The sequence below is a fragment of the Lipophrys pholis genome (assembly GCF_963383615.2).
Source record: "Lipophrys pholis genome assembly, chromosome: 19".
In the NCBI taxonomy this organism is placed as follows: domain Eukaryota; kingdom Metazoa; phylum Chordata; class Actinopteri; order Blenniiformes; family Blenniidae; genus Lipophrys; species Lipophrys pholis.
Genome location: NC_137647.1, coordinates 20,342,407 through 20,359,974, shown reverse-complemented (window position 1 = coordinate 20,359,974; position 17,568 = coordinate 20,342,407). Strand labels below are relative to the sequence as shown.

The 17,568-nt window shown below is 43.1% G+C and overlaps 3 protein-coding genes across 5 annotated transcripts in view; all 3 read left to right on the top strand.

Moving 5' to 3' along the window:
* Nucleotides 1-6,167, top strand: part of cacnb1 (calcium channel, voltage-dependent, beta 1 subunit) — a 38,033-nt gene extending 31,866 nt beyond the window's left edge. For 2 of the 3 annotated variants that reach the window (XM_080487911.1, XM_080487910.1), the window contains exons 8-13: nt 714-794; nt 888-946; nt 1,037-1,146; nt 4,193-4,344; nt 5,057-5,152; nt 5,255-6,032. In XM_080487911.1, coding sequence (XP_080344037.1) covers nt 714-794; nt 888-946; nt 1,037-1,146; nt 4,193-4,344; nt 5,057-5,152; nt 5,255-5,539 — 783 coding nt within the window. In that variant the 3' untranslated portion in view covers nt 5,540-6,032. Of the gene's footprint in view, nt 1-713; nt 795-887; nt 947-1,036; nt 1,147-4,192; nt 4,345-5,056; nt 5,153-5,254 lie in introns of all 3 variants that reach the window. The other variant, XM_080487912.1, reaches the window with a different exon arrangement.
* LOC308124716 (voltage-dependent L-type calcium channel subunit beta-1-like) lies at nt 6,032-9,742 on the top strand. The gene has a single exon (XM_080487919.1). It carries the CDS (start codon nt 7,431-7,433, stop codon nt 7,932-7,934), a length of 504 nt encoding a protein of 167 aa, XP_080344045.1. The 5' UTR covers nt 6,032-7,430; the 3' UTR covers nt 7,935-9,742.
* A 1,894-nt stretch (nt 9,743-11,636) lies between these two features.
* Nucleotides 11,637-15,409, top strand: arl5c (ADP-ribosylation factor-like 5C). The gene is made up of 6 exons (XM_080487918.1): nt 11,637-11,801; nt 12,476-12,536; nt 12,667-12,814; nt 13,121-13,204; nt 14,075-14,226; nt 14,354-15,409. The coding sequence occupies exons 1-6, from the start codon at nt 11,756-11,758 to the stop codon at nt 14,400-14,402; spliced, it is 540 nt and encodes a 179-aa protein (XP_080344044.1). The 5' UTR covers nt 11,637-11,755; the 3' UTR covers nt 14,403-15,409.
* Nucleotides 15,410-17,568: the final 2,159 nt, after the last annotated feature.

Here is a 17,568-nt window from a genome sequence, read left to right as displayed (position 1 = left end):
CGGCAGCGTTACCCCGGAGGTTAGGGTGGGAGGCTGGTAACCTGAAGTGTACTGGTTCAAACATGCCGGTCACATGCTTTAGTGACCCAGAAAGCAATAGAAAGCTTTAAAATATAGCTCTCTTTGACTTTCCGGAGGCTTTTACTCGGACCTTGTTTAACTAAAGCTGTGGCAAAATTCCAAAGAGTTGGATTAATCCACTTTTTTTAGAATCCGAAAGCATCACACCTCAGATCTCTGACTTTTTATGAGGAAAACTCTCTCGACAGCAATTATTAGCAGTATTTTATGACGCTTCCAAAAAGCACGAAGGTGTGACGCATGACGTGTGTGTTAAGAGCCTCAGCACAGTCACGAGGGCTCTGCTCACACCCCGGCGTCTGCTTTAATTATGGACACTTTAATTATGTGAGCCTGCAGACTAATAGAAATAGAAGCCAGTCCTTTCATTGAGAAATTGATCTCTGCCTCCCAACATTCATTGGCAGTCAATAAAACAAACGGACTCTCGACCGTCTGAAACTGGCCATCCATCAGTCTGACTGGAGGAAGGGGGGGGGGGGGGGGGGGGGGGTCTTTCGGTTAATGTTGATTTATATGTGAGTGCCACTCTGTGCCTTTGTGAGCTTTCTGAGTCCGTGTCCATCGTTCAAACATGGCGCCACAACGTGAGTCGGCCTGATTGTGACGCTGTGGCTCCTCTCCCCGCCCAGATGGAGCACGTCCCGCCGTACGACGTGGTTCCCTCCATGAGACCCATCATCCTCGTCGGACCTTCACTCAAAGGCTACGAGGTGAGGCGACAAACTGAAAAGGAGAGGTAAAAAAAAACGGGGTTTCGCTCGCCATCTATCCAGCAAATCTGACGTTTTGTTGGTGGTTTCTAGGTGACAGACATGATGCAGAAAGCACTCTTCGACTTTCTGAAGCACAAGTTTGAAGGCAGGTCAGTTTCAGAGCCGTGACGCACTCTCCAATGTAATTTTGAAAATAAATTTTTTTTCAAAGCCATTAACTGACTGGATCTCTGTCCCAGGATATCCATCACACGGGTGACGGCGGACATCTCTCTCGCCAAGCGCTCGGTCCTCAACAACCCCAGCAAACACACCATCATCGAGCGCTCCAGTACTCGCTCCAGCCTGGGTAAGAGCTCCTCGCTCTCTGAATCGCGGAAGATCACCGTCAGGCAGGCGGACGAAGCAGAGCTTGATTTTATTTCAGATGACAGGAGGCCGTGACGAGCGTGGAGTTATTATCTCTGTCCATCATCATCATCGTTTCTTTTTTACTCTCGCTGTCTGTGCGTCATGTGTATATTGCTTTAAATGTCTGTTTTCTGAAATGTACAAAATGTTTGGTAAGAGTCTTCTTTTTTTCTTCTTTTTTTTTAAATACACTCTTAAAATTTACTCTAAATTTGGCTAAAATGGGAAAGAAAACTGTGTTTCTGATACTGAAGTTTAGACTGTATCAAGAGATTTTGGGGAAAATAAATACGGCAGGTATCAGTTTTCTGATCATATTTTCCAAATGCAGACTGCAGATTTGTTTATAGATTTTGCCAGATACAAATACTTAAAAAGTGGACTTTTTATCTGAAATAAGGCTTTGGATAGAAAAAAGATGTACTATAGTTTGAAGTCCCTATGCTGAAACTGAGGTCAGAGGTGTATATTAGAGTATCGTTGACAAGTTCAATCAGAATATTTCAGATTAAAGAACAATTTAAACCTTTTTTTTTTTGTTTTTGAATCAGAAATACAGAGATTTCAGGATTCTGGCTACCCTAGTTCTCTTCGTAGATCCCTGTTTTCAACACTTAAAGACAATTGCAGTTAAAGAAATGTGATTTTTAATAACGTTTTTCAATTAAGACGTAGTTTACTTAAATTTGAGATGAAAGTGAGGTCAGAATTGTTTATTGTTGCACCTTTAATTCCAGGATCATTAACCATGGCTGCAACAAAAAGAGCAGTTAAACATTTGAGGTAGAAAAAATAAGAATTAAAAGGGCATTTTTTGTCCACTTGAGGTAATAAATGTGAGAAATAGATAGGTTTTAGTCTTCTTTAGTCGACTCTCTGGGTTTCCTGAGTCATTAGAGGGGATAGAGACCATCTAAAGGCTTTACTCTTCCTTTTTATACCTGTTCTTATTGTCTGACCTGGCCTCCTCTCTCTCTTCATCCTGTCTTTCCTGCTCTTCACCCATCCTTTCTTTCCCACCACCACCCGTCTCCTCCCTCCACTGTCCTTTGATTCAGACGTACTGGGTACGTATGCTCTCCTCTCCTCTTTCTTCCCCCCTTTTCCCCCCCCTCTAACTATATTCATCATCCGGCTCATACATCGTTTGTCTGCCTGTCTGCCTGCCTGTCGATTTCTCTGTTCCTCATACGTCCGCGTGACAGCCTGCAGTCTCTTCACTAAAACAGAAATGAATTAACCAAACTGGCTGCGGGATCAGATCTGTGGGAGGGAAGACGATGCTTCCCATATTGCTGCTGTGGTTATGCTGTGACCCACAGTGCTCGCACTCATATAAAACCTCTGGAAACTCAGTCCAGGGGTCTCTGTGCAGTTAAAATTAAAAAAAATTTGAAAGTCAGGAGTGAAGCTGCCTTGTAAACTGATTTAGCCAGCCTCCTCTATTCTTAATATTTGACATTATAAAAAGGTCCTAAAACTTTGTGCTGAAAGTCCTTTAAATAGTAATGATCACGTATTATGTCCTTGAATTCATTTCAAGGGTATTGCTATGTTATTCTCTGCAAATAATCAACAGAAAGTTACAAGATGTGATCATACTGTATGTTTCAGCATACAAGACACACAAGGAGGTTTTTGAGGTTTTTTTTGGATTCAGCATTGATTAAAAACCAAGAATAGACAAGGATTCATACATTTATTCCCGCTACGTTTACATACACATATTCAGAAAATATCAATAATAGTACAATAGATACAATCAGTGACAGCATATTAACATATACATATATCATAAATATACCCTATAAAATTGATTGAGTTAAAGTAATTTTTCTGTTGTTTTCTGTTGAACATCCTGATGTGAGGACGGTGGAAAAATGAAGACATCATGTCAAACAATGAAGAAACTGACTCAACTATCGCAATGTGATTCCATATAATAGTCTAAACGTCATAGCGAGACACGTAACCCCCCCCCCCCCCCCGACTCAAAACACTCAGTTAAAGTCCACCTCTTTGTGAAAGTCAATGGAAACTCTGTTGTTTCTAAACTTGAGTTACAGTCCAGATCTGTTATCAATCTCCAGAGGGGCCCCGTCAGTTTGGCCTCCGACTATGACGTCCCCCCTCCGGCCCTCTGGAGGCCCCGTCTCCGTGCAGATTGCCTCGGCCACGTTATCTCGCCCCGGGTTGGCAGTACGCGGCGCAGCTCGGCGGCGCTGCCCGGCTCAACAGGCGGGAAAACATTCAGCTTTCCAGCTTTAATCTCCCTCCTCCTCCTTACACGTCAACGCGCGGCGATAAGAAAGTGCAACCGCCTTCCAAAAACAAACTAATAAGCTCATATAGGCCGCTGTTGAGGAACAATGAGAACAAAATGCTCGGGCACTCCACAACGTTGAGTGGCTCACCTGATAGAATAATTACCGCTGTGCTTATTAGTGCTAACAGAAACTAATGTTCCACTCCATTTGTTTAATGAGGGTGTTTTTTTTTTTGTTTTTTTGTTTTTTTGTTTCTGTTTTACTTACATGGTGAGAAACTGTGCCCTTATTGTAAGTTATTCCAACAACCACAGGCATCTCATTCTTAAGTGCCTCCTTCCCTTGCTAAAAAGAAGTAAAAAAAAAAAAAAGAAAGAAAGAAAAACAAGCACTTAAGGAGGAGTGTGTGTGGGGAGGTGGTGTCAGAATGAGAATGCCGCGGTGCTCCATTTAGCTCAGCATAAATGGAACTTAAACTGTGGTCCGATCTGATTCATATGCTTGGGAGCATTTCTTTTCTCCAACTCTGACATGCATGAGTAAGTAGTGACCTGCCACTCGTGTATTTGTGCACTGGAGGAACTGCAGCTGCCGAATCTCCACGTAGACCGTGTTTCTGTATCTTCTTTTTTTTTTTTTTTTTTTTCTGTCCCGCTGTATTTATGTGTCTTATTTGTTTTGCTTTGTTGTTTTTTTCCTTCTTCCCCGGGCCTCCAGCTGAGGTGCAGAGTGAGATCGAGCGTATCTTCGAGCTGGCGCGCACCCTCCAGCTCGTCGCTCTGGATGCCGACACCATCAACCATCCCTCACAGCTGGCGAAGACCTCCCTGGCTCCCATCATCGTCTACATCAAAATAGCTTCCCCTAAGGTATGGCGACGGAGGAGGGAATTAAACCCGAAAGAGACGCGCATCCACACACATCCGTATTCTGAAAAGTTCTGTGTCGGGCTTCTTCTTGACTTTGCCTAAAAAGTAAATAGCGGCACCTTTCCTGGCAGCAGTGAGTAACTCTCGCTTTTCAGTGCTGCTCTCTCAAATGTTCATCAAGAAATCTGTGTTTACTATTGGATCTGCCATTTTTCTGACTGGACGTATGTCAGACAGGCTGCACTCAGTGGAACTGAATCATTATTTTATGCCAAAATTTTATTAATTAATCTCTTCTTTTTTTTTCAAACTTTGCATGACATATTATATACCGTGCATTTAAATTACTTGTCAAAGTTGTATTCAATCTATAAGTGGTCTAACAGGTCTGCAGCACTTCCTTTATTGTCTTTCTAAAGGGGTTCTGATGGATTTAAGGGTTAATCCATTCATCTGTATCCAGAACTGGGTGATTACTCGATCCCAGCAAACAATTTCAAGACATCAATATGTATGTCTTTAATGTGAATAGAAAATCTACCCGGCAGCAGACAGTCCATAAACATGCATTTTAGGTCAAGTGGTGGCTCTCATCACAGTTAGAAGACAGTAAAGAAAAAAGGAAAATTGCACTTTTCATGCAATAAATGCAGCTCAAGGCGCCTCACAACAAATCCTTCTGGACAGTCAGCACCCTGTTGTCTTCCTGCAGGTTCTCCAGAGGCTGATTAAATCCAGGGGGAAGTCCCAGGCTAAACATCTAAATGTGCAGATGGTTGCAGCAGACAAGTTGGCTCAGTGCCCACCTGTGAGTTTCACAAAAAAAAAAAATTCTTCCCTCTCTTTTTAAAGAAATAAATAAAAGAAAATCAATTTTCTTTGACAAAATTGTGGCCGTGTCGTCCTGCAGGAGTTGTTTGACATCATCTTGGACGAGAACCAGCTGGAGGACGCCTGCGAACACCTCGCCGACTACCTGGAGGCCTACTGGAAGGCCACGCACCCGCCCAGCAGCAACCCCCCCAACCCCCTGCTCAACCGCACCATGGCCACCGCGGCCCTGGCCGCCTCCCCAGAGCCCGTCTCCAACCTGCAGGTACAGGTGCTCACCTCCCTGCGCAGGAACATGGATCTGTGGCCTGAGTTGGACGGTGGTGTAGCCGGCGCGGGGAAAGACGAAGAACACACCCTCTGAAGTCACGCAGCGAGAGAAGAGAGGATGGGGTGGGGTGGCTTCGGCAACTCAACCTCAACTCAGCTCTTTGCCCTGAAGGAAGAGTGATTAAAGCCCTATTCATGCTGTATATAGAAACACAACACAGACAGGAGGTGACGCACGCGCACACACGTATACAAACCGTTCCCACACACCTCGTTCTAATAATAGCCTTCTATCAGGTCCAGCATTTAAAACTGTGAAAGCAACTGAACTCAAAGCACACTGGACTCAAGGATCAACCTGTAAGACACCTCTCGCCCCCCGAAGGCGCCTTCCATCCCCCTGCAATCCGGAGTGAAATAATCCGTGCTGCCCTCCGTAGTTCTGTGGCCTCCTTTCTCCAGCACTTTTTCTTCTCCGCGAGGCTCAATCCAGTTTGCCATCCTCATCCTCATCCTCCTCCTCCTCCTCCTCCTCCTCCTCCTCCTCCTCCTCCTCCTCCTCCTCCTCCTCCTCCTCCTCCACCTCCACCACCTCCTCCGTGTTGCCATGGCACCGCCCCTGAAAACAGCAAGTCATGTCCGCCTCTTCAAACAGAAACCCTGAGTTTGGTGGAGGCTGCTGCTAACACTCTGTCCGGTTTAATCACTTCACACTAACAGCAAAAAAAAAAAAAAAAAAAAAAAAAAAAAACTAACTTCTCATCAGCTGCAAAAAGTTGCACATTGTCAGATGTTTGTACGTCGCCAGCCAACACGGCAGAGTCGCACCAAGTGTTTAAAAAGATGCTTTACATCTCTGACAAGATTTTCGAGGAGTAAGTGCATATAATGCAGTTCAACCTCGAACCTAATGCTATTTCTTAAACTGACTTTTGAATCTAAGCATGACGAAAAACTCATATTCTGCAGATTGGTTCTGCTTTGACCTCCACCAGCCACCAGATGGCGATGGTGTACTCAGTTGAGCTTGAGTGATTGCATGGATGTGTTCAGCGTGAAGGTCGTGATGTTTGTGCAGACAGTGTGGAGTTTTTGAGCGTAACACTCTTGAGTATATGCACTGCGCACACATGCATGGTGTAAATCTGTGTTTGCTATAAGCAGAGGTGGCAAAAGTACATATTTTTTAACGGACGGAAATTTGAAAGTACTTTTTGAATAGACTTTTTTTTCACTCAGTTAAATCCAGGATGTTAAATGTACTTGCAGAGCAAAAGTCTGTTCTGGAAGCCAACCATTTCAAAAATTTTCAAAAGTCTTGCTGTCATAAATGAGCCCGATCTTATCACACTTTCTCTTTCACTCTCTTAAACATTGCTGCTAATTCAGTGTCACTTTTAATCAGCACCATTTTTGCATAGGTCAAGTTTTTCACTTTGTTGTTTTGTTTCTGTGTTTTTGCATTTCTTCTGCATGAAATGCGCTAATTGATGCTCCAAGGCTTCGTGTTTTCTAACTGTTATTGTCCCATACGTTTGGGTTTTTAGCGAATCCATTAAATATGGTGAAAACAAAAGAATAACTTTTCCCAATAACAAGCAAAAAATAAAATAAAATGATTTATTTTAATGTAAGAAGAAACTGCCGCACATGTTACTGTTATGATGTGAGGTTGTCAAATAGGAAGAGAAATCTCTTATAATAACTCACCGAGAATCACAACATGTTTGTATTTGATCACATCCCACCTCTGTTTATAACCTGCCTGATGTGAATGATGAGCACTAACCGTTTTAATGTCACCGTGTCTGACCCAGCGGACTAACCACTGACTGTGTGTGTGTGTGTGTGTGTGTGTGTGTGTGTGTGTGTGTGTGTGTGTGTGTGTGTGTGTGTGTGTGTGTGTGTGTGTGCTTGGTTTGCATGGCTGCGGCTGGCTGCAGGGGCCGTACCTGGTGCACGGCGAGCAGAAGCGAGAAGGGCCTATGACAGAGTGTGGAGGAAGCGGCACTCTGCACAGCTATCAGACGGACATGGGAGGGAAGCCTCAGCAGCAGCAGCAGCAGCAGCAGCAGGCGTACCTGCGCTCCTCACGCGGCCAGCTGCGAGGGGGCAGCGGGCGGGGGCTGTCGAGGCAGGACACCTTCGACTCCGAGACCCAGGGCAGCCGGGATTCCGCCTACACCGAGGCCGGCGACTCCTGCATGGACATTGAGACCGACCCCTACGAAGAGCCGGAGCCTTACCGGGGAGGCGGGGGCAGCCGCCTGCACCTGGCGCAGCACCACGGCCGGCAGGCCTCCTGGGAGGACGAAGGCGCCGAGCCGGACCAGGAGAACCTGAACCACCCGCCGGTGCCGAGCCAGACGCAGCCGCATGGACGTGCCAAGCTGAGGGAGCGTTACTGCCAGGATCCTGTGGACACCGGGGCCAACATGAGCTGCAACAAGAACCAGGACGAATGGGGGAGGGACGTCTACATCCGCTGAGCACTCATCAAACCACAGAGGCAAAGGAAGCTACTGGACAGACAGCAGGGGCGGGGGGGGGGACAAGGGGGGGTTCAGGGTTAATCTGAGTGTGGGTTTGGGGCCATGCCAGTCAGGCTAACAAAAAAAAAAAAAAAGAAGATCTGTTTACATCCCAGTACAATGTAAAGAAATACATCAACTGCCAGATGCCATTCTCATCAACTTCTTCTTGCAAATCAATTTATTTATGTTTAGAAAACTAATATCGGTCTGTTTTTTGTTTCTTATGTTAATACTGCATGAATATCATGGATTTCTATACTGACAGCACGAGGACAGTAATTGTTATGATTGTGCATCTACGATTGTGATCTGTATCACTCGATCTCTCCTTTATTTGTAGAGTGTGAAGGCCGGTGGAGCCGCAGTGTGTCATGTCTGTCCTCTGCAGTCTTAAAACAGGGTCTACCGTCACTGTCCCCATGTATGTACAGTGTCAGGGTCTCTCTTTAACCTTAACCTCACTCAGTGCTTTTTGGCTTTCAGGGTTTTTCCTCCCATACCGAGACCCACAAGTCGTGAGTTTCTCAACCTCCACTTTCCTAATCACCCAGACCTTAACAAGCAGGTGGAGAAGTCGCCATATTTTCAACATACAAATTTATCCATTGTTGCTACACTCATGTGAGCTCGACGGCAACAAAGAGTACACTCCAAAGATGTTTACTTCTTCCCTGACCTGGTTCAGCCAGTATATGCCCGACTGTACACATCTGACCCAGTCCTCCCATTTCTGTTTTCCTCTTCCTCACGGGTGCTGAGGGTGCCTGCAGTATTCCCGACGCGGTGCAGATTCACTGCAGTCGCGCCAAGGAGGTGTCCTGCCTTAGCCACTCCCACCCTAAAGCAACCTTATTTTCAAGAAAACTCCAATCACAAGTGCCGGAATGTCTCGCCAAGCCATGTCCACCCCTGCCACGGTGGGATGTCTTAACTCTTGTTACACTGGTTTTCATACCACGTCGCCGTGTGTCCGTTGCGGTGCTGCCCTGCAGCAGAGCCCTGCCGTCCGTTCCAAGCGCGTCGCTCATCTCGTTTTCTTTGCACCAGCTTCGTCGTCTGTTTTCCAGGGTTGTACTTGTGCGTGCGGTTTCTCACTCCCAAATTCCACCCAAACAGCTAACTTGTCTGATATTAACTACCACTCTCTTCTTACTCCTGATTTCTGACTGAATTAGTGTTGGTGTTTTGTTTTGTTTTGTTTTTTTGTTTTTTTTTCCCTGTGATCATTTGCTATTTGTTTTTTAACTCTTCAGTTCTTGTGAGATAGTGAGAGGAGGAGGAGGAGGAAGAGGAGGAGGAGGAGGATGAGCCTTGGTCTTTACTTGGTTATCTATAATGGAGAATCCATGAATGTCTTTGGCGGGCTGCCTCAGCCCGACCCTGTCTTCAGTTGAATAAATAAATATAGAATAATGATCAGTAAATAATGTTATTGTTGCGTTATCGCAATTGTTAAAATTATGAAATAACATGTATCATTGGTGCCTGATTGTAGCTACATTTTGCTTTTTCTGCCTTTCATTTTTAATCTGTGGATAAATTCGTATTTTAATTAAAAATTGAATCAGAAAATGTCTTTGTGTCGCTCTGTTGATGTGCTGAGAATCAAGGATCCAGCACAAATCATCTAACTCAAGCTGCACAGTATCTGGTGAAGATGTGCTAATAGGCCCTTTGTTTCTTTTCCTTATTTTGTTTTTCCCGTTACAAATGCATCTACAGTTCCACATAAAAGTGCAGCAGTGTGTTGACTTTGCTGTTTTTGCTCATTTTGTCCTTGATTTTTCTCCTGACTTCTTGTGGCCATAACATCTATGAAATAATAAGATCAGTGTATGGAAACATAAGTTATTTGCTGTGCAGTCAGACACAGTGATCTGTATATTGTACAGTTTGATGTTGCTATATTGCTAAATTAGCAATTCATTATGCAGCAATCTACCAGGGTGGACTTAAAGAAACTTACTGCCTTTTCTTTAGTTTACATTGACTATATTAACTCATGCTGACCTATAATTGATGTTGTGATAATATTGTGTTGCTCCACACTGAGCAAACATATACTGTAACCGAAGGTCTATAATTACTTGGTGCACTATGTGGTTTTTACTTCTCACTTTCGGTGCTGTGGTCTTGTCATGATCTGCTGCTCTCTCATGTTCTGCAAAAGAGGAACTGTGAAAAAGGCCAAAAACTGATGCATGAGCATTACATCTCGGTCTTATTCTGAAAATAAGATGGCTGTAACAGCAAATAACAGGAAACTGAGACTAAACAGAAAGGGTTTTTGTCTTGAGCAATGGTTCATGTTTCAGTTAAAGTTGAAGGTGACACAAGTATGATAAGCATGCCAAAAAAGCAATAACTGAGAGGAATTTAGATAATATTGTTTCAGTTTTCTGGCTTCACAGAGAAAGAAAGAAAGAAAGAAAGACTGGTTTAATTTCCAGTTAAAAGAAAAAGTACTTTGGCACTGTTTTCTTTCATTTTGTAGATTATACAGTAGCCTATATACTGTATTTTGGCCACTACTACAACAGCATTGATAATACAATGTCGAGTACCATGAGCGTAGCTAAAGTGCTGCCACCTGTTTTGAAAAGATAAATAAGAAATCACATTTCCAAAAAACTTCTAAATTGTTTAGAATTGCTGCACATGGAAAAACCTGGGTAAATGTATCTAAATGTAAACACAGAGTTGTAAATATATCAGACATGAAAGCCATAATATACACAAATGAAAACCGCATGATTTTTCTGTATACAGTACCAGTCCCTTCATTTCTCTCCATTTATCTATGTACGTTAGGTACGAAGAGAAATGTTTATTGTAAGGCTTCTGGGAATTAAGAGTTGAACCAGTAAATACAAGCTGGAAAACACCTGAACAGCTTGATGGAATTCTGTTTGTTCCCAGTTTTGCTTTCTGTTTATCATAAAAAATGTTTCTGGAACAACAAAGAGGAAGGTACTCCTGCTCACTTCCCTGCCCATATATGGACGGGACGTGCGCGTCACTGACGCGTCATCGGTACGCTCCCCACCGGCTGCCGTGAGTTGCCTTCAGGTGCTCCTGGATAACCTCCGACGTCAACATTTTCAGGAATTGTAGGTATGTTGACGCTTAATTTCACAAAGGAAACAACTGAGTCAACGCTAGTATTTTTTCTTTTTAGGAAATAACCACGAAGAAAACACAATAAATAAACATAAGGGGAACCACACATTTAGTTGAAACTCCAGCAAAAATGGCCTTTATTCTGTATTGTATCATAAATTACTGACATAGTAGATTGTAAATCTCTGATATCAAGGGTGATTGAAATTATTGTACTTGTATTGCATTTATTATATTGGAAAAGCCTATTTGTTAGTATATGACGGAGTATGATTAGTAATAAAGTATAAAATGTGCTCGTTATGATGGCAAGATTGAACAAACCTCCTGCTTAAAAAGTTTTTTTTTTGTTATTATAAGTAGTTGAGTCAGATTCTCAAGCCTGTCATGTTTTCACGAGTCGCTCTAAATACAGATGAACGCGTATCCTGCCTCGGGGTGTGATATGTCCCGCTGTCCCTGAACGCCTCACTACTATGTCCAATGAGTCATTGACGTTCAGACATGGAGGAGGACTTTCTCTGGGACGAACCTCCCACTGAGTCCGCTGCCTCACACTGATAATAACACCAGAAGAGGCACAGTCAGGCTGACAGTCAGCTGTTGTCTCCGTCTTTGTCTGGATCGGTGCTGTTTTCCTCTCTCACCTGTTGGGTATGGGATTCCTGCTCACCAAGATGATGGCTGTGTTCGGGGACAGAGGTGCGACCATTTATTATCATTTATTTAATTTATGTTAAAACCTGTCAGATTCTATGAAATGATTCCTATCACTTCAGTCATATTAACCTTTAAATCTTACAGTAATTCCAACAGTGAATGTAATGTTAAACTTAAGAAACAACACTTCTGTTAACTGATTACTACTATGAAATAATCTGTAGTTTTAGATTCCTTGTTGCTCATTGCTTTGATATAAAACGTTGTAAGATTTCTAACTTTCTCTGTATTTCCATTTATATTAAGAGAAGCTCACAGTTACTATTTTACCACACTCCTTTTTATTGCCATAAACTAACCGAGGCGACCTGACGGAAAAATTAAATTAATACGACCAAAACTAATATAAGAAGGAGTTTGTGTCTAAATGACTAACTGGCACAACTTGACATGAACTTAATGAGTAAATCAGTGCTGACAGCTCATTAACAAAGGGATTATTTTCACTGTAGTCAGTTTAATCTACCTTCAATCTTGTCAACTGTTGAACTGTGACAGTCGCTCCAAACAAGAGCGTTGAACCTTCACTGCTATGCGCTGTGACGTCATACCATTGATAAGAGATGCTTTTCTGCACAGAAACCAAATGTGTACCTGTGTTTCTTTATCTAATCTGCATGCATTTATCTCATCCACATGAATTATGCAACCTGCAGAGCACAAAGTCGTCGTTGTTGGTCTGGACAATGCCGGAAAGACGACCATCCTCTACCAGTTGTAAGTGATACGGCAAGTTTCCAAGGAAGCAGCGCCTGGTCTGTTTGTTTGGTTTTTTTTCACGTTTAGTCACCGTGATTGACTGTCTGTGCTGTCCCTCCCTCCTCCCCACACAAACCAACTCCTGCAGCCTGACCAAAGAGGCCGTCCACACGACACCGACCATTGGCAGCAACGTGGAGGAGATCACCATCCGGAACACCCACTTCTTGGTGTGGGACATCGGAGGACAGGAGAGTCTCCGCGCCAGCTGGTTCTCCTACTTCTGCAACACGGAGGTACAGCTCGTCGCTCAGATTCGGTTGTACCTCTTTCCCATAACTGTTTGATCTGAGTGCCACTGGAGGAGTCATACCAGAAACTGAAAGCGTTTTAAACATTTATTGGCTCTTATTGTGGCACATTCAGCCAGATCGGCTGTTTATGGTACGATAAGACGTCAATTCAGCACAAGGGGAATTATTTACAGTGCAGGGGTTTTCCAGGTATACTGGGCCTCTTATATAATCTGTCCTTGGTGAGGTATTTTTTCATCAGCTCTGCCCTGTTGGTGACTTGATTCGTGTGTTTTTCTGCCATTTCAGATTGTGATCCTGGTTGTGGACAGCACCGACCGAGAGCGACTCACCGTCAGCAAAGACGAACTTCACCGGATGCTCGCACACGAGGTATCAATACATTATTAGTCGTGCGGATTGGAATGGGGAGAGTTTCTTTTTCAGTTAATTCATGAAGCATTCATTGCAATGGTTCCCACATTCATTTTGTCTTGACGGTTATTTTGTATGGTTCAGCTTCACTGTAGTGTTTTTAGTTTGGAGACCTCCGGAGAAAAATAGATTGGAAACAAACCATTGGTTTAATAAGGAATGGTTCCATATCATAAGACGTGTGAATCGATTTTTGAAGCGAAATTTTCAGACGACCAATATCTTATATAATCTTAAGACTTTTCCAGTGAAACTTTGGGTTTAAAAATGTAAATGGGAAGTTACTCTGTGTTGTTGATTATGTTTGTGTGCAGTCGATGAAATTAGCCTTGTGAATGACGTGGTGTAAATTGTACAAGTATAATGACAAACCAAAATACTGCTTAAAAACACTGGTGTGACTATATTTGTCACTCATGCTCATGTTTTTAGCCTTTGACCCCGTTTGTCAGCCCCGAAGCCCGTTCTGGTTCTGATTTAGTCTGAATGCATTCTTGACGTCAAATCTCCTTTGTCCTTTGTAATCCCGTGAGCCGCGTCTCGTTTCTGTGGCATTTTTTTGTTTATCAGCTACCGAGACACAATCACACTTTCGGTGAGTGACTAATCACACCATAGATGTGAAACCAGCTTATAAAGCAATGACATGACGCCATGAGGAAGTTCTGTCCGCGGGCCTCGTGAGTCAGCGTGATGACATGTCGAAATGTTCCACTGAGGCGTCTGTTTCCGCATCGGACGGTTTTTTTCGGGGGTTTTTTCGTTGCGAATCTTTGCATTTGCCGTGATTTCTATCTGATCACATGACCTTGTCCCCTCCCGTTGCAGGACCTGGAGAATGCGGCCGTTCTCATTCTGGCCAACAAACAAGACGTGCAGGGCTCGCTGACGGCGGCGGAGATCTCCCAGTGCCTCACGCTCGACTCCATCACGTCACACCCCTGGCACGTCCAGGCCTGCTGCGCCCTCACAGGAGAAGGGTGAGTTTCGGCACATGCCGTGCTCCCTCTCCGTCTGAGTCAGGCTGCTGACACAGCGGAAGGAAGAGTTCTACAGGTGGAGACCTGTGCTAAAATAAACAAACTCTCTCTTCTCTGCCCCTCGCAGTCTACCTGCCAGTCTGGACTGGATGAGATCGCAAGTGGTGGTGAACTGAGACGTTGCGTTACGACTTCCTCAAACTGAAACTCTCCCTCCTCTGAGCTGCAGAAGTCAGTTTCCGGGCCGTTTACACTGTTTCAGGGCCCGAGCTTGGTCTCCGAGGCACTTGGCGTCTCACAAAGTGCCTCTCGTCTGTTCTCGGAAGAGGAGAGGCACAAACGGCCGAGCTACGAGGAAGTTTTCAAGCGTTCCAGAACTGCTCGTTGAATTGTTTTCTTTTCCACACTTCAGGAACTGGTTTGGTGGTTCTATTATGTAACTTCTGAGTTCTTCTCACTTTCCAAGAACCGCCGAAGCCTGATGTGATCTAAAAATACCCAGCCTGGCCAGAAACATGAATTTCCAACTGTGTGTTTCTTCTTCTTTTTTTTCTTTCTTTGATTTAATTATATTTGCAATGAGGTGCTAGAAGCTACTTGCTTCAATAAGCAGTTAAAGACAAGTGGACAAATTATTGCCAAGAAACAAGCTCGTTGTGCCTCCAGTGTTACAAACTGAAATCTTTAAGAAATTTATAGATCAAGTTGATATTTTATATGAACAAAGTGTATTTTTTCATGTGAATCGTATTGATTTAAGCGGGCCGGCTTTGCAATCCACAAATGGCACAATTACACACTTAAGAAGACCTTTGACTGTTCGTTCCTGTCCCAGAAGATATCTTTAATTCTTAACATACCTGAATTCTCCCTCGTGTTACACTCTGTGAGACTTTTACACTGAGAACAAGCTGTAAATGCACACTGTAGCTCCCGTGTCCTCCCCTTTTCAAAACTTCTGCAATGTTGAGAAGCAAGTCTTCATATTTAACTTTGCACCTTTGTAAATTAGGCCTGAGAATGTTTATTACTGTGTCCTTTGGAAAGCTCCCGATCTCTATTCTGTATATTACAGCAATGCCCTAAATGGGAAACGGAGCTACAGCTGCTAAGGACAGCGAGTCGTATTTAAAATGTACATAATGTGTCAATATTTTGAATAAATTATATTATTGCAAATGTACCTGTGTGATTGTTGTCTGTGTTGAAGTGTGTCAGTCCAGTTTTAGTTGAATCTACCAATAAGAGCGACGTTTAATATGAGGGCATCCGACCCTCCTGCATAAAAGGATGAAATTATTCTTGTAAGTTCACTGTTAATTAATTACTGACTTTTCTTCTAGACATATTGAAATACTTGTTTGCTACATAATGCGTCGTTCCTACGTAACTTGGGAAAAATTAGAACTTCCAACAATGATTGTGGGAAGTTTCTTGGAGCTTCCAGAATCACTTAGTACAGGTGCCCTTTTGCAATTAAATAAGAAATACCATTTCATAATACACACAGTGATGACGGTGACTTGACAATCATGCAATCCACACATTGGCTCAGATGACATTGTTACTTGTTTTGTCTTTAATCTGGATTTTTGCAAAGGTGAAATCTTGCGACCTGTTTATGTTTTATTAAACACACTGATTCCTGCAGGGTTCGTTGACATCGTCAGGAAATGTTATTTCGAGGGTAGGATTTGCTGAACGTTATGGGGGATATACCCTGCCTGGTCTACAGATCCTGCATAATCTTTCTGTGATTACTTCACCAGAAAAACAGACAAAACGTACCAAATAAACATGTAATATCCAAATACTACATAGTCCCAGACAAAACAACAGCAATGGAAGCACAAATGTTCTGGTGGAGGCAAAATAAATTCACATTTAGTGTATTCTTGTAGGCAAAAATCTCAGCAATCAACACCACTGAAACAATAGGATTGCACTTTATTTTGTCTTCATTGCAATATTTGCACTTCAATAAATGTGTACACTCTAGTTCTGCAGTAATTCAATACAATTCTTTGTCATTGAAAACATCCTCCTTCACCATTCATCACTTCTGAGAGCTTTCTGAAAATTCCCACTTCTCCAGTTCGGAGGCCGAACCACAGATCCCTCCACGGTGAACATGCAGTGTGTGTAAGCAGGACCTCAGGTTGCACTGCAGCCTTTTTCACGTTCGGTTATTTCCAGCGGCAGATGTTAGCGCTCCTTAAAAATCCTGTTGATGGCAACAAGAAAATGACATTCCCACTGCAGGAGCGTGTGTTGTTTGTTCTGATAATGGCTGAATACCTCAAACAGACCGAGATAACGTGCGCATGCTGCCACAGCTCAGCTGAATGTGTCACAGCAACACTGGCATCAGGCAGTATTGTGCAAATTAATAAGACGGGACAGGGAGACTATTAAAATGAATGCAAGAGTTGCTTCATCAAACAAGTATTTGTTCTTTATAGGAAGTATAGGAAGTAATAATGTCTGTGTGCGGAAGAGAGTTGTTGATTGTTGATGTGTTACAATGTGCTCCCCCCCTATTCAACTTCCCACTTACTTCCCAGTTACTCATAATAAATGCACCAATAGACCTGATTTGTGGAGTGCTAATGCAGGGAACATTTATGTGTGTGTTTGATGTTCAGTAAATTTGCAGTTTTTGAAGTAATTCTGCAGGAAGTCTGTCTGAAACACATTTTGAGCTCAGGACTCTGTGGACTCATCTTTGTACATTTAATAATGTTGGCTGTAATTTTGGGAATGTTGGATTTTGCCGCTGAGGAAAGCTGGAATCAATCGGATATTGTCTTGTTGGTACTGCATGAGAGGATGGATCTAAAACATGCGTAAAACCACACAATATTTGTTGACAGGGAAGTGAAGGTATCAAGGGGCGACTGGTCACTATACCCAAGCAGGGCTGAGCCCCACCTGCCTTTTTTTTTTACTACACCAATGGTTGCGTGAGTGGGGGCTAGTCCCTCACTCACAATGCAGATTGCTGATTGGCTGGAGCCAGTGTAGGCACTGCTGGAGCAAGTCGCCCTGGTTTGATTCCTACAAAAACAGGATTAGGGCCTTTGACAAAAAAAAAAAAAAAAAAAAAAAAAAATATATATATATATATATATATATATATGTATTTTATTTTTTTATTGAAAGATTATTATTTACTTAATATATGGTTGTTTTTATGTTGTAGCTCAAACGTTGTGCACTCCCTTTACTTTGGCATTCAGTGGCAGTGAACTCTGCTGTCAATAGGTCTGAAATAAAATCTTGGCCAACCAAGTATTTACATTTAGAAATGCCGCTGGACATGATGTGCTCGGGTTTATTGTG

Excerpts from the sequence above, each read along its gene's own strand:
- arl5c (XM_080487918.1), top strand. The coding sequence starts at position 11,756 with ATGGGATTCCTGCTCACCAAGATGATGGCTGTGTTCGGGGACAGAG. Across the intron at positions 12,815-13,120 it reads CCTACTTCTGCAACACGGAG|ATTGTGATCCTGGTTGTGGA; the intron begins GTACAGCTCGTC and ends CTGCCATTTCAG. Across the intron at positions 13,205-14,074 it reads ACCGGATGCTCGCACACGAG|GACCTGGAGAATGCGGCCGT; the intron begins GTATCAATACAT and ends CTCCCGTTGCAG.
- LOC308124716 (XM_080487919.1), top strand. The coding sequence starts at position 7,431 with ATGACAGAGTGTGGAGGAAGCGGCACTCTGCACAGCTATCAGACGGAC.